The following is a 24387-nucleotide window of genomic DNA, read 5'->3' as shown; positions in this document are numbered from 1 at the left end:
TAGTTAAGGCCCAAAGACAATATAGATACATTTCAAAGACAATATAAATGTATTCCAAATTGAGGCACCCAGACACCCAACCGTGTGGGCTCAAGTACTGGAGATTGAAGGAGGAGCTCTTCAGAGAGAGCCGTTTTCTCTAAAATATCTCCCCACTCCTTCACACTTTAGAATGCAGTGCTGAGCCACTTGGAGAGCTTGGCCTGTATCGTGTATGGCTCAAGGATACTTTGGACTGGTGTTTGACTCAGACCTGGGCAGTCTAAAGCTACAATATCCAAACCAGCCATGTGTGGTTGTTGAGCACTTGAAATATGGCTAATCCAAATTAAAATGTGCAGAAAGTGTAAAACACGCTTGATTTTGAAGACTTAGTACAAAAAAGAATGCAGAATGTCTCACTAATTTTTTATATAGAGTAAATACCTACGTGATAATATTTGGGATGTATTAGGCTGAATAAAATATATTGTTCAATTAATTTCATCTGTTTGTTTTTACCTTTTTAAAGTAACTACTAGATTTTACATGGCTCATATAATTCTGATCTGATCTAAATGTAGAGCAGCGGGCTGGCTGGCTGTTGAGTATTGTGATTGTTGAGTGAAAATGACTTCTGGAATTCTCATATATCTTCTGGTTTGTGGAGGCAAAGGATGTGGATGTCCTTTGGTCTAGATTAGCACCCCAAAAATCTGTGTGGGATTTTCTTAGGTTCTGTCTAAGAAGGCCCCTTAGAGGGATGAGAAGGCCTAAACAGGGATTGAACTTTCCTGTTCCTAGGAGCTGAGGAAAGAACCAAAAACAATCAGAGGAGGGTACATGACAAGCGTCAAGTGAACTGCAGATGAGCAATCCACAGTGATGGGAACAATCTCAGGAGAACCCATAAAAGTGCCCAGGAGAGAGAAGAAGTCAGTTTTAAATACCCCAGGTCCAGAGAGCACCGATTCCAGATCATCATAAGTACAGGTCAAGGAAGAACTTTACTGCTTCCTCCTTCCTCAGTTTCCCCCCACCTGCTCCGGTCCTGGGTGAGTCAGGGGAACAGAGAGAAATAGTTGCGCTAGGTAAGGACAGAGGAAGAAGCCTACCACCACCTCTCCACCTGCTTTCCCACCTGCCTGCAAAGCTCCCTACTTATAGCCCTTTAGCAGGCCTGAGCTAGAGAAAGGGAGAAGCCTCAATTTAAATCACTTTTAAAGTTTTGATTATTGTTAGATTGAGACTGTAACTTAAGAGAGACTAGAAAAGTTGTGGGACTTGCCTTAGATTTTATCTGGGTTTTTTAAGAGAACTAATCTCCACAGAGTGGATTTTAAAATGTGATAGTATTTGGGATCTAACAAAGATTTTTTTTTAATGAATATATCCTGTGAGTTGGTGTATTCAATAATGGTAACATTCAATTATGAAAATATTTTGCTAGGCTAGAAAGTTTGTATTCTCTTTTAATTTGTAAAAGATGCAATTTCGTATAAATCTGAAGTGTCAGTTTCTCCTATCAGTGACTAGTAGTCTGTGCTTAGTATTTACCCAACTAATATACATTTAATTGGAAATAAAACAATATCCATAAACATGTTTTTTTCTCACTCTCGTTTTAAAGTAACTTGCTTTGATTTTAAAATAAGTATCTGCTCCTTTTCTTCCATGTCACTAATGAATTCTTAATGAAAAACTAAGTAATTTGAATATGCCATCATTTCTTAGGGTTTCAAACTTTGGAGCTCTTTCCATTAGTGGAATCCTGAAATTCAAAGAGTATATTGTGGTTTTGATTTGTCCAAAATTGCCAAACGGAATAGGATCATTGAAAAATGAGCAACTTTTTATTCTTCTGGAGCCGCAGGGGAGATCCACTTAACAATATGACTCCTTTCAATGAGTGGTCTCCTGAAGAGAATACATCATATGAGTCATATTCTTCTGTGGAAGAAGACAAATGAAGCCTGTAACTCCAGAGCTGAGCACTGCATGTGCTTCCATAGACTTAGGGGAATTTTCAGCTCTTAGAGGATGTTTACATCATGCAGAACAAGGAAATTTAAATACCATAGCTATGAGACAGTGAAAGTAAGACATGCCAGAATGAAAATTCCTCATCATTCTTAGTTTTAAACATTTCCTCCAAGCAGTTTATTTCTTTCACTGTTTTAACTTTCTGATTTAATTTTTATTTTTTATCAAAGAAATACCTGCACTTATTTTTAGAAGTCAGGTAACACCACCGTTTTATGATGAAAATCAGCACTCTCCTGCCCAACTGCTTCCCATTCTCAGGTATCATTCCCCAGAGGCTTCCTTCAGTTTTTCACTTCTGTTTTCTCTTGTCCCTTTCTGGAAATCCCGTTAGTTGGATATGGACCTTCCTACATGATTCCCTAATTACTGTTCTGTATTCTTTTTCTCTTTCTGGGTTTTTATGTTGTTTTGCTCTCTGAGAGTTTTCTAAACTTTTCACCCCTTTATTGCATTTTTATGTCTGGTACATATTTTGAATATTCAAAAGCTTGTTTTCTCTGAATGCTGCTTGTATTATAGCAGTCTCTTTTTTATTTCCTAGATATATTATTTATCTCTTTGAAGCTATTATATAATTTTTTGAAGCTTTCTTTGCTCCTTGCATTAACTCCATTTCCTCTGAGTTCTTTTTTTCTGTTTGGTTTTTTGTCTTTGTCTTTTTTGATAGAGCAGTATATCTCAAATCTGGCTACATATTAAAGTCACTGAGATATATTTAAAAAGTATAATAACTAATGCCTCGGAAGTTCAGATCCACCAGGCGCTCCTTGGAAATTCTATGGAGCAGTTCTACTCTGTCCTATAGGGTCGCTTTGAGTCGGAATTGACTTGTGGCACTGTGTTTACTGGGTTAAGCCCATCTGAGACTGACTGAGCCGTAAGTTAAAGCAGATCTGTGGGTTCTTGGCTGATCATTTGTATTAAAGTGAGCCATTAAGTTGTTGATTGAAAGCCCTTTAGGGCTTACAAACTTGTGTGTTCCAAAGTGAGCAGTCAAGTAGAACTGCCTGAATTGGGGGGCGGGGGTGACGGTTTGGTCAGTATCTATGGGTCTTTTTATTTGTACTGTTCAGTTTCCCCAAAGAGCAATCTCTATTCCCTGTAGGGACAGCAGGTGGTAATGGGTAGAACTGGGTGGCAATAAACTTGGCGGTAGTGTTCAGGGAACCGAAAAGATTTCATCTTCCAGGGTACAGACTTCAATTCCCTATTTTTCATTCTTCCAGAGTGGGGGGAAGAGTAGTGGCCTGTTAAGACCATTGTGAGTTGCCTCACATCTCTTTATTCTCCGTTTTCCAAAATATTGTTGACATAGCTCATTTGGTGGCCTCTCCTCTTGTTCTCTTTATCTTTGTGGGCTTTCCTCTTTTTTGTGCCTTTATAAATTTTTTCACATTAGTATTTGAGCATCAGTTCTTTAAAGACTAAAATTAATGCTTCGTGGGAAAAGATAGCACATACCTGTATAAGATAGTATATTGTTACATGCACGGGGTTGCTATGAGTCTGAGCCAACTCAACAGCACCTAACAACAACAAAAATGGTTGTCATTTTTGTAATCTTCTAACAATAATATGGATAGAACACAAAAATCCCTAGGTTTTTTTGGTTTTGTTTTGCTTTGATTGGTAAGACGGTTGAGAATTTGACTACATGATACTTAGTTTAGTCATGTGACAGTATGTGTCAAAAGCCTTAAAAATGTTTCTTTTGACTCAGTAATTCCATGTTTAGGAATGTAACCTAAGAAAATATTAGGAAATGTGCTCTAGGTAGTTTGTATTAGGATGTTGTAGATGTACAAGCTTATTCATACAAAATGTTTTATAATTATGAAGCACTTGGAAGCAGCCAGATGTTAACATTACATCACATATAAACCCACTGAAACCACTGCCGTCGAGTCGATTCGGACTCATAGCGACCTTATACCATACAATATATGTGATCTACCATACAACTGATAAAAATAAATATGTATATGTAGATATGTATTTAGTAAAATGGAAAGATACACAGTGTACTAATGAATAAAGCTATTACTAAAGTATGTACAATATGACCCTTCTTACATAAAACATATTTGTGTATGTTCACATGCGTAGAAATAATCTGAAAGTAAAACTATCAATAGCTAACTTGTTGAGCACTTACTAGGCTTCAGATATAGGGCTAGGACTTCTCATGCAATCCTTCACTTAATGGACCCGGGGAATTAACACTGGTGCCTTTGGGTGATGAGAGATTATTTTTTCATTTTGTTTTTCTGTGTTTTCTAATTTTTTAAATAATAATCGTGTGTAATCAGAGTTTTAACTTCCATGATGGAGTCATTTGGAGAGGCGACATGGCCTGTAAAAAACAATTAAGATCGACATCTTAGAAAAAATCTTGTCACAGTGTAGTCTTGGGCAATTAACTCTTTCTCTGACTTTATTTAAATGTTGAGTACCTTTGGAAAAGGCACTTAGATATGAATGTAACGGAGTTGTTGTATTTGACATTGTTAACAGCTTTCTCCGTATGGTACATGCCATCTGGAATGTGAGGAAGACCAGTGGAAAGTGATGCTTTCAAATTAATTTTAGAGAATTGGTATTCAAAATCCAAAGAACATATGAACATGTAATTAGGGTGAGATGAAGTTAAAATTTAAAAGATTATCCAAGAGATCTAGGTTAGACTTCTTCAGGAAAGAGCAGCTTCCTAGACTACTAATAAAGCCCCCATCATCTTTATAGATAGTGGTTTTTGTTTGTTGTTATTCTGTAGATACTAGATGCTCGTAACTTAAGTGCATTCTTCTCTCTTTAGGTCAGCTGGTGGTGTGTACTTTATGCTCGTGTGTCATGAAAACGAAGCAGATTTGGCTCTTCTCAGCTCACATGCTTCCTCTGCTAGCACGACTCTGCCTTGTTCCTCTGGAGACTATCGTTATCATCAACAAATTTGCTATGATTTTTACTGGATTGGAAGTTCTATATTTTCTTGGTTCTAATCTTTTAGTACCTTACAACCTTGCTAAGTCTGCATATAGAGAACTGGTTCAGGTAAGACTGACAGCCACACACAGGTGGATAAAATGCTACGTAAATATCAGTAAATTAAAGATTTGGTTCATTTTTCTTTCACAGTCATAGTCATGGTAACATCCTGTTTTATAGTTTCAAGGTAACAGTTATTTTTAACTTTTTTTTCACCCGAGATTCTTTATGAAGTTCTTCGGAGAGGCGGTAAAGTGAAATGTTTCTCTGGAGGGAGGCTATCTGGGTTCATCTCCTGGTGCTGCCGTTTACTAACTGTGTAACTTTGAGATAATCACTTACCCTCACTGTCTGTAAAATGGAGCTAATAACAGTTGCATCTTCCTCATAGTGTTGCTTTCAGATTTAAATGAGTTAGCGCATATAGAGCCCTTTGTTCACTGCCAGGCAGGTAAGTGTACAGTATACGTTAGCTATTGTCATGAAGATGATAGTACAGTAAAACCTGTGAAAGCCGGAACCTGTGTAAGGAGGAAACCTGTCAGAGAAGGAAAACCCAAATGTTTTCCACCAATAGGATAGGAAAGTGGAAAGATTACATCCTGTCAAAGGCAGAAGACTTGTGAGAACCAGAAAGCAAGGCAGTTCCCTTGAGTTCCAGCTCTCACAGGTTTCGCTGTAATAAAGAGTTGAATACTACGTGTCAAATCCTGATTTTTCTTCTGATACAGTCCTACTGTGAATAGTTTCTTCCCTGTGTTTGCCTAGTTTTTAAAATCTGAAAAATTGAATAGTTCTGGGCTATAATCTAATGAATTTCATGCCACCATGATGTTTCTTAGAGTATAGTCTCTTTCCTACTTTTTTTCAGTATTTGCTCTAAAGTAGTTTAGTCTGAGACGCCAACAATAGACATTTAAGAGAGAAATATTTCTATTTGACTTAATCCATAATTAAGTTTCAGTGAGTAAAATAGATCGTAAAATTGACAAGGGTATACAAATGGTCATTCTCTTCTGCCTTTTGCCCTTGTACCTATGATACTAAGGCACAGGCAGCCCTCAGATCGACCACACTGGTACAGCTCAGCGAAGCGCTCCTTTGTAGCCCCGTGAGGTCTTGGGGAAAAATTTTCTGAAGTTATTAGCCTCCTTCTTCCTTCTTCCTTTGTCTTACACAGTTGACTCGGGTGGCTTTCTGGGAAATAGATCTTCCAAAGAAGTGGAGGTTGTTTGTATACTGCTGGTGAGGGGCTGCTGCATGGGGAAGGGCTGTTGTTGTGATCAGAATAAGGATGGCAAATTTAATTTGTATTTTTTCTTTGAAGTCTTGTAGTAAGACTTTGAAGTCTTAGTTTGTAATAAATAGTAGATATTCAATAAATACGTATTGAATATTAAATGTTTAAAACTATAAGGACAAAGCTTCCATTTTTCTAAATTTAATTTATTTTGTAGTTGAGAATATACACAGCAAAACATATGCCAATTCAACAGTTTCTACATGTTCAGTTTAGTGACATTAATTACATTCTTCAAGTTGTGCCACTATTTTCGTTCTCCTTTTCTGAGTTGTTCCTCCCTTGTTAACATAAACTCACTGCCCCCCTAAGGTTCCTATCTAATCTTTCAAGTTGCTGTTGTCAATTTGATCCCATAAAGATAGTTCTTAAGGGGGCATAATGCTCACGGCTTACCTTTGTTACTACTTAAGCTAAACTATTGTTCAGTTTTAAGATGACCTCCGGATATTTTTGTTTCAAGGTTAAAGATTATCTGAGGGCAGTAGTTTCAGGGGCTCATTCAACCTTTCTGCCTCCAAGAAGTCTGGAGCCCGTGAGAATTTAAAATTCTGTTCTGTATTTTCTTCTCTTGATAAGCATTCCTCTGTGGAATCTTTGATCGAAACATTCAGTAATGATAGCTGGGCAAGAGCCTACATTGTTTAATGTCATGTTTACTCTCTTAGTTGCCATGGGATCTTTTATCACTAGATGCAGAGGTTGAAAATGGATTGCAGATTATGAAATTTGTGACTGGGGAAAAATTAGACAGGCAAGAAATGGAAACTGTCAGGTGTTTTAGTCATCTGTTCCTTGTAAAAGCGGAATCCTGGTGGCATAGTGGTTAAGTGCTACAGCTGCTAACCAGAAGGTCAGCAGTTCGAATTCACCAGGCCCTCCTTGGAAATTCTGTGGGGCAGTTCTGCTCTGTCCTGTAGGGTCGCTATGAGTTGGAATTGACTTGAGGGCAACAAGTTTGGTTTTGGTTTGTTTCCTTGAGAAGAAAAGGAGGAAGAGTATTCTCTACCTCCCCGTGGTCACTTTGCCTCTCCTGATAATTTTGCAACTAGTTGGGCAGTTTTCTTTTAATATCCCCCCCCCCCAAAAAAAAATATCCTCTAGTTGGGGGAAAAAAAAGGTTAGTTGTGACAATTATTTGTAGACCAAGGATTTGCTTTACAGGTGAAAACATTTTAAACTTATAATAATCTTCAAGTCAGTCTATTTCAGCTTAATACTTAAAAGATCTCTATTACTTGATATTGAGCTAGATAAAACTTTGATCTTGGTATTATACTTTTTGAAATTATTTCTGTCAGTCACAGTGCAGTACTTCATCTTTAATTAAGATAGAATTTCATTCAAGTCTGACGATACAGGGAGGTACTAATATAATGGTACATTTGGCTGCACTGTGGTCCAAGGGGAAATCCTGGTGGAGCAGTGGTTAAGTGTTTTGGCTGCTAACCAAAGGGTTGGCAGTTTGAATCTGACAGGCGCTCCTTAGAAACTCTATGGGGGCAGTTCTGCTGTGTCCTATAGGGCTGTTAACGAGTTGGAATAGACTTGATGGCAGCAGGGTTTTTTTAATGGACCAAGGGTGCAGCAGATGATTTGAAGAAAGATACATAGTAAATTTAAAAAACAGAAACCAGGAAATACAACTTTCTTTATGACTTACTCAGATAAGTAATTTGAGTTTATGGGAATATTCTGTTATCACATTGAGAGATGGCAACAAGACCAGCTTGCTGCTTAGTTTAGGGTTTTCTGGGCTGCCAGGTAGAACGTTGTTGTGTTACCAGGGTCTGGTTCCTGGCTTCATGAGGCTAGAAGCTTGTTTTACACCTGTGCTTCTAGATTAATCAGATTCCAGGAATTGATTTCTACTAATCAGTCTCGTAAGAGATTACTTTATAATCTTAGAAGGCTAATTTATTTATAGTAGATTAATAAACTTTTTAGAGGTACCCTTCCTGGTGTTAATGTATTTGGCAAACCAAATAAGTTGGGAAATGTTGCATAATAAACTGCACTGTAAGAGCAAGGGGAAGTGGTGTGGGTGGGGAAGCCTCTGTTATCACCTCAAATAGAGAAAACCTCCTCAATGATTAAATGTTCTTGTCTTCCATTGAGGAGCCCTGGTGATGCAGTGGTTAAGAGCTGCTAACCCAAGATCAGCACTTTGAATCCACCAGCCGCTCCGTGGAAACCCTGTGGGGCAGTTCTACCCTGTCCTTCAGCATTGCAGTGAGTCGGGATCGACTCGATAGCAATGGGTTTGGTTTGTCTTCCATTGAATCTTTCCTCATCTATGACATTTCTGAATAAACCTGAAAAATTCTTCCTTTTACATTTCCTTTTTTCCTAGTCACCAAGCAGTAATGCATCCTTCACGCCAGTCTCGATCACTTTGATGAGATTTTATGTTTACCCAGTCTCCTCAAACTGCCCTTGAGGGTAGGTTAGTTTTGCTGGTGACTGATATCATTCAAAGGAGCTCTGGTGGCACAGTGGTTAAGTGCTCAGCCACTAATCAAAAGGCCACTAAACAGCTGTTTGCTGGGAGAAAGACTTGACAATCTGCTCCCATAAAGATTACAGCCTAGAAAACCCTGTGGGGCTGTTCTGCTCTGTCACATGGGATGGCTATGAGTCAGAAATTGACTTAGCAGTCAGTACCTAACAACAGTCACACTCAGAATGTGCTGATTTGACTAAAACAGACTAGTTGCTGTGGAGTCAGTTCTGACTCATGGGACTCCATGTGTGTCAGAGTAGAACTTTGCCCCATAGGGTTTTAATTGTTGGTTTTTCGGAAATAGATCCTTAAATAGTACTTCATATTTAAATTTCTTTCGAGGCACCTCTACGTGGACTGGAACCTCCAGCCTTTCGGTTAGCAGCCGAGTGCAGTAACTGCACCACTCGGGGACTGTGCTAAGCTTATTAGTTTAAATGTGAACGAGCTTTGACCTCATTCCTAACTATTAGGACATTTTACTGTTGGTGTTAGAAGAGCGTGTGTCAGGTGTTAATAAAGCAAAATCAGTAAATTAAAAAAAGTGTGCTGTTCAATGGAATACTACACATTGATAAAGAGCAGTGATGAATCTGTGAAACATTTCATAACATGGAGGAATCTGGAAGGCATGCTGAGTGAAATTAGTTAGTTGGAAAAGGACAAGTATTGTATAAGACCACTATTATGAGAACTCGAGAAATAGTTTAAACAGAGAAGAAACTATTCTTTGATGGTTACGAGAGGAGGCAGGGAGGGAGAAAGGGAGAGGAGTATTCACTAATTAGATAGTAGATAAGAACTATTTTAAGTGAAGGGAAAGACAACACACAGTACAGGAGAGGTCAGCACAACTGGACTAAAATAAAAGCAAAGAAGTTTCCTGAATACAACTGAACACTTCGAAGGCCAGCATAGAAGGGGCAGGGGTTTGGGGACCATGGTTTCAGGGGACATCTAAGTCTATTGGCATAATAAAATCTATTAAGAAAACATTGTGCATCCCACTTTGGAGAGTGGTGTCTGGGGTCTTAAATGCTAGCAAGCAGCCATCTAAGATGCATCAATTGGCCTCAACCCATCTGGACCACAGGAGAATGAAGAACACCACAAACACAAGGTAATTATGAGCCCAAGAGGCAGAAAGGGCCAAGTAAAGCAGAGACTACATTAGCCTGAGACCAGAAGAGCTAGATGGTACCCGGCTACAGCTGATGACTGGCCTGACAGGGAACACAACAGAGAGCCACTGAGGGAGTGGGAGAGCAGTGGGATGCAGACCCCAAATTCTCGTAGAAAGGCCAGACTTGATGGTCTGACTGAGACTGGAGGCACCCCGGTGGTCATGGTCCGCTGACCTTCTGTTGGCCAAGGACAGGAGCCGTTCCCTAGGCAAACTCTTCAGACAGGGATTGGACTGGACAGTGGGATAGAAGATGATACTGGTGAAGAATGAGCTTCTTGGATCAGGTGGACATATGTTGGCATTTCCTGTCTGGAGGGGAGATGAGAGGGCAGAGGGAGTCAGAAGCTGGCAGAATGGACATGAAAAGAGAAAGTGGAGGGAAGGAGTGTGCAGTCTCATTAGGGGGAGAGCAATTAGGAGTATATAGCAAGGTATATATAGATTTTTGTATGGGAAAAACAGTGTGCTGTTTACTAACTGTACAGAGTTAACGTAAAGGAAGTTAACTGAAACAATTTGCAGTAAAAGTTGGTTTATCTTTCTCTCTAGATACTTTAAACTCTTAAATGTTTAATTGTGCTTACTGAAGCGATATGTGTTTGCCTATGTAAAATGATCTAATCTCATTTTTTTATTCAGGTAGTGGAGGTATATGGTCTTCTGGCCTTGGGAATGTCCCTGTGGAATCAACTGGTAGTTCCTGTTCTATTTATGGTTTTCTGGCTTGTCTTATTTGCTCTTCAGATTTACTCCTATTTCAGTACTCGAGATCAGCCTGCATCACGGGAGAGGCTTCTTTTCCTTTTTTTGACTAGGTAATTTAACAAGAATGTATGGTACTATATATAACCATAGGAAGATAAAAGTTTGATCTAGGAATAGTACGTTTTGCAGATCATTTCTTATCAGTTACATTGCAGTACTTCATATTTAATTAAGATAGGATTTCATCCAGGCCTAGCAGTGCAGGGAGGTATTACTGTAATGTGGTACATTTGACTGTACTGTGGACCAAGGGTATAGTGAATGATTTGGAGAAAGATATGTGGCAAGTTTTTAAAAAAAATGATGTTTCAATTTCAATTATTGGGTCAATTAGATAAAAATATATTGTTAAAAATAGCTCATTTATCGATTGTTTAACATGTACCAGGGTCACTGCTGAACACTTTGACTCACATTTAATCTTTACAGCAACGCTGAGAGGTAGGTTATTATCAGTACCACTTTATAGTTGAAGAGAACAAATGTACCACAGAGAGTAAACTGCCCCAGGTGACATTGCTAAATTGAAAGAGGCAGAGCCGAGACTCAAACCCGAATTCAGAACCTGTGACTTATTCATATCCTGTCACTATGTGCTCATATTTTTAATTTTTTGCTTCTAGGTTGAGAGTCAAATAATTGCAAACTGGGTATATCATAGTACTTTACTGTCTGACATAAAAGCATACTAAGATTTGCTTTTTAAGATTTAGTTTTTTAAAAAGTCTTATGTCATTTGACTCCTTTTCTTACTTCAGTATCTTTGTTGGGAGCCCGTGGTAGACTCACATTTACCATTTTTTTCACTCTAAATTTGAATCTAAAGCCCTCAGAACCTAGCACATGGATATTATACCATGGTTCTCTGGCTCACTGTCACTTTAAAAGGCAGCAATGAAAATGTATCCTCCTCGAAGGTAAATATAAATATAGGTGGATAAAAGTTAAAAACCATGGAGTTCTAGTTAATAGAATTATTGTTTCTCAGTTATCCAGTATGATGGAGGTTGTGTACAAAGTGGTATAGGGAGTGTGAAGTTTAAGAAAAATGTACTGTCCTTGAGGAGCATCTTATTTGTTAAAGTTTAAACCATTGCACAAAGTTAAATATCAATACAAGAGTTTTATAACATTGAAGGAGAACTGTACAAAGCGGTATAAAAATGTCATGAGGCAATACCTGTTTTAACAAATACGTAGACTAAATTTATTGGTACTGAGTCAGGTTTTGTACTTTTCTGAAAATAACACTTTTAAGTAATAAGTAGCTTCTATGAGCATGCAGTGAATTGGTATCAAACTTAAACACATTTTAACAGCCAATTCACTATTAACTAAGTTTTATTATTATTTCTATGTAAATAATATTAAGGTTTTTTGTGCGTTTTTAAATGAGCAAAATAATAAACAACTAACCTTAAAGGGAAAGTCCTATGGTTAGGATAAAAACGTAAGTGTGGGGCTAGAGTTGCTGGTGCCTTAAATCAGATTTAGTAATCCATTGCAAAGCGCAACTCTCTCAGTCAAGTGAAGGTTAGCAGTGTGTAATGGGCTAAACAAATCAGTCAGCTGTGAGTGAGTTTGGACTTGCGTATTTACATAGAAAGAAAGTCATGCTGGGATTTTTAGATGAGATTTAATTATCTTGCCAAAATATTTTTTCTCTCTACCCCCTTTGTATACATAGCTGAGACTTGTCTTCTTCCCAGAATAAAAATGTTTTAATTTATTAGTTGAGAACCTCCCATATTGGTTCCTTTGTCAGTTTACATCTCATAAGTCTGTTCTCTAATGCTTCATGATGCTTTTGTGGCCTGGGTTGTTTGTGTATCCCCTTGACAAAAAACAACTTATGTCTCAAAAGAGAATGGCAAGTTTACTAGAATATCCTGACTAAACAAAGAAAAATTACACTCAGACTGAAAAAGAAAAACAGAATTTTTTGTAGCAAGAAAATAGAAAGTGTAATTAACGAAAATGTCTCTTATCGAAGGAGAAAAGTTTTATAAATTCCCCAAACTCTTTCACTTCCCCAAAGCTAGATTGTTTTAAACCTTTTGTTTTCTCAGGATGCTCTTTTGAAAAGTAACACCACATTCTTCCCTGAAGTTTAAATAAAAAGAATGTAATCCTCTGGAAAATGTAACTTAATCATGCCTTTTGGGTATAAACAAGTTCTCTAAATAAGGTGACAAGAATTAGAGAGATAGAATAGACCTTTCTTAAAATTTTCAGACTCTGCCAAAGAGAAGGAAGTAAAACTTTAGTATTATTTAAGCTATGATTCTCATATTTTTCTGCTACTAGACAATTTTGTTAAAACATTTTTGTAAAAGAAATGTCAGTTCAGAAGTTAGGCTTTTAAGAATGTAGTAAAGTAAAAGTATTCATTCTTTTAGTTACCAGTCATCATAACTGGTGGTACCTGACAGAAAAGAAGACATTTTTTCTCATGATAATGTATATTTACCTATGTAAAATTGGATACTTTCATATAAAAACCAGTTTACAAGTGAATGTACAGGAAGAATAACTAGTAGAAGCGTGGAGCTACATGGTAAAGGACGGGCATTTGATGTGCCTGGATGAATTCCTCATCTGTGCAAATGAATTCTTACCTGAAATTCTAGAACTTAAAGTACAGCACTTTGAACTTCGTAAATTCTCTGTAAATGCTAGATCCAGGTTATTTACAATATTACATATATTTATGAAATATGTTATTTAAAGGCATAGAATGTTTTATTTTAAAAGAACATTTATGTCTACTTTTCTCCCTTTTTTCCAGTATTGCTGAATGCTGCAGCACTCCTTATTCCCTTCTGGGTTTGGTCTTCACAGTTTCTTTTGTTGCCTTGGGTGTTCTGACGCTCTGCAAGTTCTACTTGCAGGGTTACCGGGCTTTCATGAATGATCCTGCCATGAATCGGTAAATACTTTAACCTGAAGGAGATGACTAGACATATAAAATTTATAGATTAGTTGAAGAAGTACTAATGAATTTCTTTGGTTGATGAATTTTAGGGGAAACGGAATTTTGAGGAGTTCTGATTTTTTTAATGACTAAAAATACGGTGAAAAATCACTAAATTTCCATGTAAAAAAGAAGTATTTTTGTTGTATGAACGTAATAATGCATATTGGACGCTTTCCTTCCCTGGATTTATTTAAGACATTTTTGATTTCTTGGTTTTTCCCATTTGAAGTTTGTTGTCGTTAGATGCTGTCAGGTTGGTTCCAACTCATAGCAAACCGCATGTGCAGAGTAGAGCTGCCCCATAGGGTTTTCTAGGCTGTAACCTTTATGGGAGCAGATTGGGGAGCAGATACCCAGGTCTTTTTTCTCCAGGGACAGCTGGTGGTTTCCAACCACTGACCTTTCAGATGGCAACCGAGTGCTTAACCGTTGTGCCACCAGGGCTCCTTTTGAAGTTTGTACAGTCCTGCTAAAATTAAATTTCTATATTTTACACTTCCTTAAAAAGGCCTTTTTTTTTTTTAAACATGTTTGAACATAATTTGAATACTGACTACAGTTTCAAAGTTTTGATGAGAATTCAGAATGGTTATCTAGTTGTTACTATATCACTAAGATCTGGGAAACCCTACTTCTGGAACGTCTCATGATTTCTATTTTGTTAATACAGGCATTTAATGTCTTCATTTATATAAGTAACTTCTTAAAGTACTTAAATCTTGAATATCGAGTATTTCAGTATTAGTAGATGGTGAGTCCATTGTAAATTGGGAAAACGTTTAATACCAGGTTTTTTTTTTTTATGACAGAAAAGAAGAAAAAATTTTAAAAGATTATGACCCACAATCTCCCTGCCAATTCAAGCTAATGCCTTCAAAATAAGGGGGAGAGAAGGGGTGGGGGTGGAGAGAGAAAAATAGCTCACGTATAAGTTCAGAAAATTCATAACATTCAGAAAGTACAAAATGAAAGTGATAGCTTCCTGCCCCTACTTCTCAGGGGTAACAGCTACTGATATTATAAAATTTGTTATAGTGAAAAGTACATACATATATATACACACACACACATACTGCTTTTTGTTCAGTTCCACATAGTATATATACACTGTTCTGTATCTTAGTTTTTTACTTCATATGTTTGAGAATTTTTTTTTTTATGTTAGCACATAAGGATACATCTCATCCTTTTTAATGATGGCATAGTATTCCATAGTATGGGTTTTTTTGTTGTTACTAAAAATAATGCCGTGGGGGTCTTTTTGTACATGTATTTTTTTTTTTCCTTTTAATTACGAAAATTTCAAACCAGCGAAGTTGAGAGAATAGTACAGTGAACTGCCATGTACCCATCACCCACGTACCCATTTCCCGTGAACCTCTCACCCATCTCGAACAGTGTCAACTCCTGGCCTGTCTCATGTCATATATTCCTTGGCAAACTTCACCTACCCTGTCCCTTTTTCCCTACCTCTGGCTAAAATTATGTGGAGCAAATCCCAGATAAAATTTCATTTTATCCATAAACATTTCAGTTTGTAAGCTTTTTAAAAAATGTAAGTACAATATAATGATCACGCCCAGTAAAAAAAGAATTCATTGATACCAGATACTCAGTTGGTATTCAAATTTTGTAGGCTATCTGTTTTTTTAGCCTTTTGTTGGTTCAACTCAAGATCTAAGTAAGGCCTTGTACCTTGCAGTTGGTTTATATGTTGGTTCAACTCAAGATCTAAGTAAGGCCTTGTACCTTGCAGTTGGTTGATATGTTTCTTAAGTCTCTTAGAATATCCGGGTCCCCTCTATCTCCTTACTTTTTCCCTTGCGTTTTAATTTTTAGGAAACACTAGGTTATTTATCCTACAGGATTTTTCAGTCTAGATTTTGCTGATTGCATCCTCGTGGTGTCATATAACATGTACCACTCTTCACTGTATTTTCTCATACATCTTAACTTTGGTAGTATATCCATAAGAGTAAATTATTACTAATAAGATGATCGAGTTGAAGGGTATGTACATTTTAAATTTAATAGCAGGTTTTTCTCCAGAAAGGCTGTACCTCTACCTCCACATAATCTTGCCCATTTTGTCTTAACATCATCGTTGCTTACTGTCCTCAAACTTTGTGGTACTTGCTAACCTGAATGTAGTTTTTAAAACTCTACTCATCCTTTGTTCACGTCCCACTTACTTGTGAAAGTTCTTTATAAGTCAACCCAGTAGGATAAAACATTTTCAGGCTTTGTATGTGGTATATTTTCCATATGGAAATATATATATTTTTTTAATTCATTTTTATCTTTCTCTCTTTGTATCTTTTGGGTCTCATGGTCTTCTTGAAGAGACATTTTGCTCTCTTAAGATTATGAAGACATTGACCTATGATTTTCACTGATATGTCTGGTTTTGTCTTTTATAATCAAGATACAGTTTAGGGTGTAAATGGGTGTAATTTAGTGCATCTCTAAGTCTGACAGAAATATCTGACTCATTAGCAAAGTCTTGTGGGAAAACCTTTATTATCTCACAAGTTGCTTTTGTCTCTCAGTGTGTGTTAAAATAACAGGTATTATGCTTTTGTCCATGTAGCCATGTGATATAGCACTACATATCTTATTATATTGATATTGCATAATAATATATTAATATGCCAGTTTTTTGAGTCTGAATTAAGTGCAGATAGATTCACCAATATGTAATAACATCTAAACTTCCGGATTATTTTCTCTAGGAATTAAATGAGATTCTGATTATTGTTTTCATTCTTTCTTCAAAAATGTATTATTTTTTAGGGGCATGACGGAAGGAGTTACACTCTTAATCCTGGCAGTGCAGACTGGTCTGATAGAACTACAGGTCGTTCATCGGGCATTCCTACTCAGTATTATCCTCTTCATTGTGGTAGCTTCTATCCTACAGTCCATGTTAGAGATTGCAGACCCTATTGTTCTGGCGCTTGGAGCATCTAGAGACAAGTAAGACACTCCTGAAAACAAACTTTTGTAATATTATTTACATAAATTTGTTGTCTGAAGATTAAGGGAATGTTTAAAGTCAGAAAATTGATAGATAATTGGTATTAGGTTAATTCAAGAAGTGTACATTTTATTTTTCCTGTATGAGATGATTGACTTGACTTTTCTAATCTGTTTCTTTGTCTCTGGCTTCCTATAGCTGAAAGTCACATCAAAGGCTATGTAATTACAAATCAGCTTACTTTTTCTTCAGAGAAATGTAACACTTTTAAACAGTTTTAAAATTAAGAACACAGATCGTAAAATTCAGTCCAGGAAACACAGCAAATAATATATAATTTTACCCTGTTCAGTGCTACTTAAAGGAGAGAACGCATTGAGAGAGAAATGCAAATGAAGGAAAGAAAAATAAAATCCGACAGGCGATCATAAAGATAGGCATTTATGAAATAACAGCCTCATCTGATGGTCGTTTAGACAATTGGAACTTATTGAGGCCATCTGGGGATTCTTGACACCTTATGGGGCCAGGTGAAATTAATAGCTGGGTTCATGTACATCTCATGTTATAGAAATATTACTAAGAAATAAAAGCAAAATAATTAGTTCTTTAAGATACTATTTTGGCTTTTTCTTTAATTTGTACAAGGAATTGCTTAAAATTTAGTGTCATTTTTCCCTCCAGCATTTTATTTATACTCTGAATGTTGATTATAGAGCTATAGCTGAATTTATTGCCTTTTCTATAGGATTTTATGACTCAGGGAGCAGGCAGTCTTTTAGGGGATAGAATTGTGGTAGCAGTTTTTTTAGCATTCTAAATTAGCATTTTAATTAGAGTTCATCAGATTCATCTTTGTATCCCTATTTCCTACATTGCCAAGCATTCTATAAAATTTTCTCAAATGATAGGATGGCTGGAAGAATCTATTTAAATAAGCTCAAAGTTTTTGGATATGTTTCAGATAATCTTAATAATTAATTATGCTTTCTTGAGATTTGTTTTTGAGGTTTAAGGTTTCTCAATAGAAGAATTTTAAGTGTTGAAGTCAGTGATTTAGCTCAGTTAAACAGTGATTTAGTAGATGTGAAAATTGGATTGTTTAGACCTAAGTACAATATTTTGTCACCTCTGGCACTGTTTTTTGGTATTATTAACTTTATTGTAAGAATAATATAATACTATAGAAAGTTTGGAGAAGAGGAAAGAAATACATAAATCCACATCATAAAAAAAAAAAAAAAGAACCAGTAAATCTAGTTCTGGGTTCCCTTCTTACTTCCTTCCTGCCATGGCCTTGATATTAATAGCTATGTGCCAGTAATTGTTAAAACAAATGAAGTGAAACTGACTCAAGAAGAATTTAAAAGCCTGTATAGTTCTGTAACTATTAAAGAAATTGAAGCAGTTGGTAAACATCTTCACCCAAATAAAATATGACCCAGGCGGCATTTGGAACAACAGATTATCTGAATTTTAAACAAATACTTCCAGAGAGTAGAAAGAATACTCCCCAGCTCTTTCGGTGAGGCCAGTATAACCTCTATATCAAAATCGGGCAAGCATTATAAGAAAGATAAATTATACTTTCATTTCATTTACAGCAGGAGTGTTTATGAATCCCATGTAGTATTGGCTCATGAATAGACAACTTGACAAATGGACTAGAGATCCCCTAAACAGACCCACATATGTATGGAACTTTGGTGTATGTTAGAAGTGGCATGTCAGATGAGTGGGGGTAGGCAGTACTGTTCTATAGTGAAACTGGAGAAAAATGGTTTTCCACTTGGAAAAGGATGAAATGGATCACTTTCTCACACCAGAAACAAAAGAATCTCAATTCTATGTTGTGGACTTAAATGTCAAGAACAAAATATTAAAATTACATGGACTAGTATAATTTGGACCTTGGAGTAGGAAAAGATTTCTTATACTATGAAAGAAAAGGTTGGTATATTTACCTATTAAAATTACTGAAAGTTTTTTAAATCTAAAGATAATTTAAATAAATTGGAATGCTAACTTATTCCAAGAATATACTCATGGTATACCCAACTGACCAAGAATTAGCGTCAAGAATCTGTAAGCAGCTCCTACAAATCAGTGAGAGAAACGGCCAAAAGACATGATCAGCCATTTAACGAAAGAGGAAACGCGAATCGGTATGAAGAGATTTCAACATGTTTAGTGATCAAGGAAATTTAAATAAAGACCACAGTGAGATATTACTTTATAGTTAATCTGACTGGCAATGAATAAATAACCCGAAAGAAAGAGGGAGGGAGAGAGCGAGCGAGCACGTGCGCATACACACAAGAGCAAAAGAAAAGTATGCTGTTACCAAGAGTGAGAGAGATGGATCCACAGGGCATCTCATGTTGCAAGTGGGAGTGTAAATTAGCGCCATCACTTCTTCCACATGTACAGTAAGAGACGTAGAAGAATGTTCCTAACCCGACCTACAGTAGCAAAAAAACCTGAGAACAACCTGAATGCCAATCAGACAGGAGAGTGGATGAATAGAACATGGTAACAGTCACAGTGGAATGTCAAAAATGCAATGACACATAACAGTACGGATGATATATGGCAATATAGAAGAAATACAAAGTAACTCCAAAAAGATTACAGTATAGGATGTTATTAATCTTTTTATGTTAAAAACAAAATTTTAAGATATACTCTTTAGGCATACATATAGATCAACACAGCTATCAAAAGAGAATGAAAAGCACAGGATTCAAGATGATGGTTTCACGAGGTGGAAGGAGATGGGGAGGTGGAATAGGCAGGCCTGCCATATGGTTAGATGGAGGTTGTTTTCCAGGCCCTCGCCTTTGTCTGAGGAGGTGGGTTCATGAATACTTACGTTTTTTAAAATAACAAATTGGGTTACTAATTACATAAGAGGAGAGCCATACCCAGACCAGTGGTAATGGTATGTTGGAGAAGCATGGAAATGATTAATTCAGTTCAGTGCACTGGCAATTAAAAAAGAAACCAGAAAAGATCCTACTTCTCAAATTAGTGGAACAATTAAGAGATAATATTGATAGCTCATGAAACACTGCTTCTATCAGCTGGAAATAATTTGGGGGAGAGGTTTATAAGTGTATCTTTAGCGTTGCTCAGACTGTACATAATTTCAAATGTCTAAGGTAGTTTTAGCCGCAGAGACAATCTCTACTTTTATCTATGATTTCATTGCAGTTTTTAACAAGGAATTTTGGGACTGTAGTTTATTTACTCATATTGTATATAGCAAGTTCTCTCATATAGCCAACTGTTAAGAAACAGGTTGGGGTGAATGTAAAAAAAACTTTTTTTCGTTTTATAATGTTTAACCTATTAATCAAAGGTTTAGTGTCATTTTCCTCTATTTATATTTAAATTTAACTTTTGCTGCTAAGTTCTTATTTAAGGACAAATATATTTTTATGTTTGTATAGATTTTCATAAACACGTACAAACCTGTGTCAAAATTAGACAGCCATATAATATATAAATGTATTTTTTGAAAACTCAAATCATAAATTTAAAAGTCTTGAGTTAACGTTTGTATAAATGGCAGCGTGGTGTCAGACCTCTTCCTCTAACTTCACGAAGGGAGAGATTCACCATCAACATCAGCCCAAGGCTGATTTTTATGAGGTGGAGGTCAAACACACCTTTCTCCAACCTTTTACCAATTCTGATACCAGCCATCTCTCCCGCAGCACTCTCTACTTCTCTTCTGGGTTTGAGAATTCATTGCGATGGCCACACAAAACTCAAAGACCATACGCATAGTTATGGGGCTTATTAGGGAACAACCAGGTTACAACTTGGGATCAGGATTAGGATGCATGTAGACAAAGTTTCCCTTTAGTGCAGGACAGCCCTCTCAGCTCCTCTCAGCCCCTTGAGAATAGGCTCTTCTTGGACCCCTCAGGACAAGCTCCTCTCAGCTCTCACTCCGAGGGTTGGCACGCTCACTGTTGCTGCCTTGCTCTGTGGGCCAGGAAGCCCACTGTGCTGTCTAACACCAGTCTCTTCGTTCTGCTGCTGCCATCTCTTTTCACTCCGAGGGTTGGCACCCTCACTGTTGCTGCCTTGCTCTGTGGGCCAGGAAGCCCACTGTGCTAATGCCAGTCTCTTCGTTCTGCTGCTGCCATCTCTTGATGTCTTGTGCCTTCTCCAATATTACAGCTCTCTGTCTCCTGCATCTAGGAGGTTCTCAGCTCAGGGACCCCAGGTTCAAAGGATGCACTTCACTCCTTGCTCTTATTCTTGGTGGTACTGCAGCCCCCCGCCTCCTCCCCACTCCCCCCGCCCCGTGTCTAGCTCTCTTTTTATGCCTAGAGGGGTGGCAAAACCGACCCTTTCCCTCGTTAGGGTTCTGTACACCTTATTTGCATGGTCTTACCTCCCCACATGAGTTCCATGTAACTTATTTGCATAATTAGCAAGCTGTCGGTCCACTTGGTGGGCTCTAAGCACCTTATTTGCGTAGTCCCACCCAGTCATTTTATGGAAGTTATGACTAGAAGGACCATATTAAGTAATCCCCCTCACTGCAGCATTGTTTATGTATTTCTCTATGTGTATATGTACACGTGTGTATATATGTAAATATATATGTATTTTATATAAATGAATCATAACCAACTTTTGAAAAGTATATTTAAAGTTTTAAGGCAAGTTGTCCCGTTAAAGAAAATCACCCATATTTCACTGTCGAACAATATAAGTACTGCTACTGTAATTACTGCCTGCCTACCTTTTTTTAAAAAAGAAAACTGTTTTGAATCTCAAAGTAGAGCTACTGACAGTTTTATGTTTGTCCTGTAACTTCTTGGCAATAGAAATGTTTGGCAAGAAGATGTAAAACAGCTTGCAAAGTATTTAGCTCTAACTTTTACCCGAATCACTTTCTTTCCTGGAGTACTAATTATGGGTAGGACTACACAGTGTAGCGTTTAGCTTTGTGTGTGACTAATGTTTACTACCCACCTGTATTATAATGAAAGGTGGGAAGGATGATTTATTTAACTTTTGTGTCTCCTTGAGATGTTTTGAATGGATTTAACATATCAAAGGATGCTGATATTTAATTAAAACTGTTTAATTTTGTTGTGGTCATGAGTTTTTAAACTATTTTGGTTGAAATCCACGTTTCCTGATGATGGTTTTAAATAATCCGCATTCGTGTTTTATATGAAATCATTAAGTAATTTTAAGTCATAATATTCTGTTCACATAGATTATAATTGAGTTTGGTCATACTGGTTTCTTTTTCAGTTTGTGACCATTATATTAAAAAACTACTCCAGTAACGGCTTTCATATACCTAAGAAATGAAAGCATCTTTTTTTTGGCTCTTATAGAAGTAATAAGGTCTTCCGTTGTCTATGTCCTTATAAATGGAGTATATAAAAGAAATAATTTTATAAGTAAACTCTAAGGGAGAAAAACACACCTTTTTTATATTGCACAGAACGATTTTTCCAAGTTCTGCTTAAGGTACTTGTTTCGAAGGGCTTTTATGTACTTTTAGAAATTAGTAGATAATATGTCTTAAATTGGAATATATTTAAGGAATGATCTGTTAGAATATTACAGTATGTGAAGAGGTAGACACATTAAAAAAACTGTGTTCTAGGGGCCAGACCTCTTACCTATATCCTAAACCGTTGGGTAGTTTTCCTTTTGCCATAGCTGGGGGCTTCTCCTGCGTATGTATTTCACTGTCGGCAACAAGGTAGGATTTGGGTGGGATCAGAATGTGAATCTAAGTCTAACAGATCTCTTTATGCATGCTTTAAAAACATAATATACATAAAACTGTTCCTCTGGGAAATAACCATGATAACTTCTGTTTACTTCATAGGAATTTGTGTATGGGTGGATGAGTAGGTAGATAAGAAAAGGTAATCACAGAAAATAATTTGAAAAATATCAGGTAGAAACAGATGTTCAGGTTTTGTACTTACTAGGAGCTGTGAGGCATAACAAGGAGTTAGGTTCCTTTTTTCATGGAATTTAAGTTTGGGGAATAAGACATGTATATATAATAATTAAAATAATACTACAGTGTGTGATTGATTGGTACAGTTGCTAAGGGTCTGAGAAGGCAGGTGGTTCTTGAAGGAATATGGATTTGTTGTTTAGCTTGAGCTAGTCTGAAGGATTTAGAGGCCTTTCTAATGGGATGCAAGCATACTTGGGTTTTGCTAGGAGGGTAGTGAATTGATCAGCTAGGCTTACAGTGAGGAACAGATGTTGACAAGTTTGGAATGATAAATTGGAGCCAGAATGTGGAGGGTCTTGAATGCCAGGCTAGGACATTTAGAGAAGGTCTTGACAGATTATGAAATCAGAACTTCAGGAAGAGTAATCCGTTTGGCAGTGTTCAGGATAGATAGGTGCTAGAAGGAGGAAGACCTGCTAATAGATCTCACAGTGCAGTGCATCTTAGATTTTTTTTTTTTTTCCTTCTGATCTCAGCAGATGTGAGGATGAGTTTGTCTGCACATCAGAGAGCCGTTTGTGTTAATGACACTGCATCACTGCAGAGATTTCTCATCACAGGGTGGAGCTGGTGGGGAAAAAATGTCATATAACTTGAAAAAGACCACACATTATTCTGGTACCCTCTCCCAGTGCTAACTGGGGAAGTTACCATTAGAATTGTTGACATTTAAGGCTGTGAACACCTAAATACTTTGAAAGCAGTAGGAATGTGAATGAAATTTTACAGGCAAACTACTGAGAAAGAAGGGATTGATGCTGCTGGGCAGTTGACTTTATGTTTTTTTTTAGAGCACAGGGAAAGGAGTGAGCCAGGTGGCTGCAGTGCAGAACCTTTGGTGACTTGCTCTCTGAGGTCTGGACAGTGACTGGGCTGGACAAGGTGCTCAGGAAAATGTGGAATTTAGAACTGTTAGGTGCTGATGTAATTGTTGTGCTGTTAGGTGGCAGACACTTTAAAAGAGTAATTTTCTCTTTCTCCAGGAGTTTATGGAAGCACTTCCGTGCTGTGAGCCTTTGTTTGTTTTTACTGGTTTTCCCGGCTTACATGGCTTATATGATTTGCCAGTTCTTCCACATGGATTTTTGGCTTCTTATCATCATCTCCAGCAGCATCCTCACCTCTCTTCAGGTAAGCCTAGGATGAATTAAAAAAAAGAAAAAAAAAATTTTTTTTTTTTTTTGATGAATTAAGATTACATAATATCTCATTTTCTTATTTTTCCTTCTAGAAAAGGAATTAATCTTTTTCAGAATTAATGTTTATAAATGATTAATTCAGATTATTACTTCCTACCCTTTTTACTAGTGCCCGTTACATTTATTTGAGCCATGAGTGTTAGCAGGCAGGTTATTAAAATTCTAGATCTGTCTATCACTGCATTGTTTTCTCAAGTTCATTAAGCCTTTCAGTTTCTCTTTTTCAAAATGATATCATGCAGAGCTGCATGCAAATCTTAAGTTGATAAGTAATTATAAAATACTAAAAGATTTTAGAGCTGGTTCTTCAGTACATTAATGTTTTTATTAAATATCCATTAGGAAAAGATTCATTACTTTATGATGTATATAAAAATATATATATACATATACACATCATGTTTATATGTGTACATATATACATGATGTATATACGTATACATATAAATATATGTCT

The 24387-nt window shown here is 36.8% G+C and overlaps 1 protein-coding gene across 4 annotated transcripts in view; it reads left to right on the top strand.

Moving 5' to 3' along the window:
• The window catches only part of RNF145 (ring finger protein 145), a 61986-nt gene that overhangs the window by 32503 nt on the left and 5096 nt on the right, over nucleotides 1-24387 (top strand). For all 4 annotated transcript variants that reach the window (XM_049874232.1, XM_049874234.1, XM_049874233.1 and 1 more), the window contains exons 5-9: nucleotides 4841-5076; nucleotides 10639-10814; nucleotides 13553-13693; nucleotides 16535-16717; nucleotides 23715-23862. In XM_049874232.1, the coding sequence (XP_049730189.1) occupies nucleotides 4841-5076; nucleotides 10639-10814; nucleotides 13553-13693; nucleotides 16535-16717; nucleotides 23715-23862 (884 nt within the window). The remainder of the gene's footprint in view (nucleotides 1-4840; nucleotides 5077-10638; nucleotides 10815-13552; nucleotides 13694-16534; nucleotides 16718-23714; nucleotides 23863-24387) is intronic.

The sequence above is a fragment of the Elephas maximus genome, chromosome 2 (genome assembly GCF_024166365.1).
Source record: "Elephas maximus indicus isolate mEleMax1 chromosome 2, mEleMax1 primary haplotype, whole genome shotgun sequence".
NCBI lineage: Eukaryota > Metazoa > Chordata > Mammalia > Proboscidea > Elephantidae > Elephas > Elephas maximus.
Note: the sequence above shows the minus strand (reverse complement) of the source record. Positions and strands in the feature narration are given on the sequence as shown.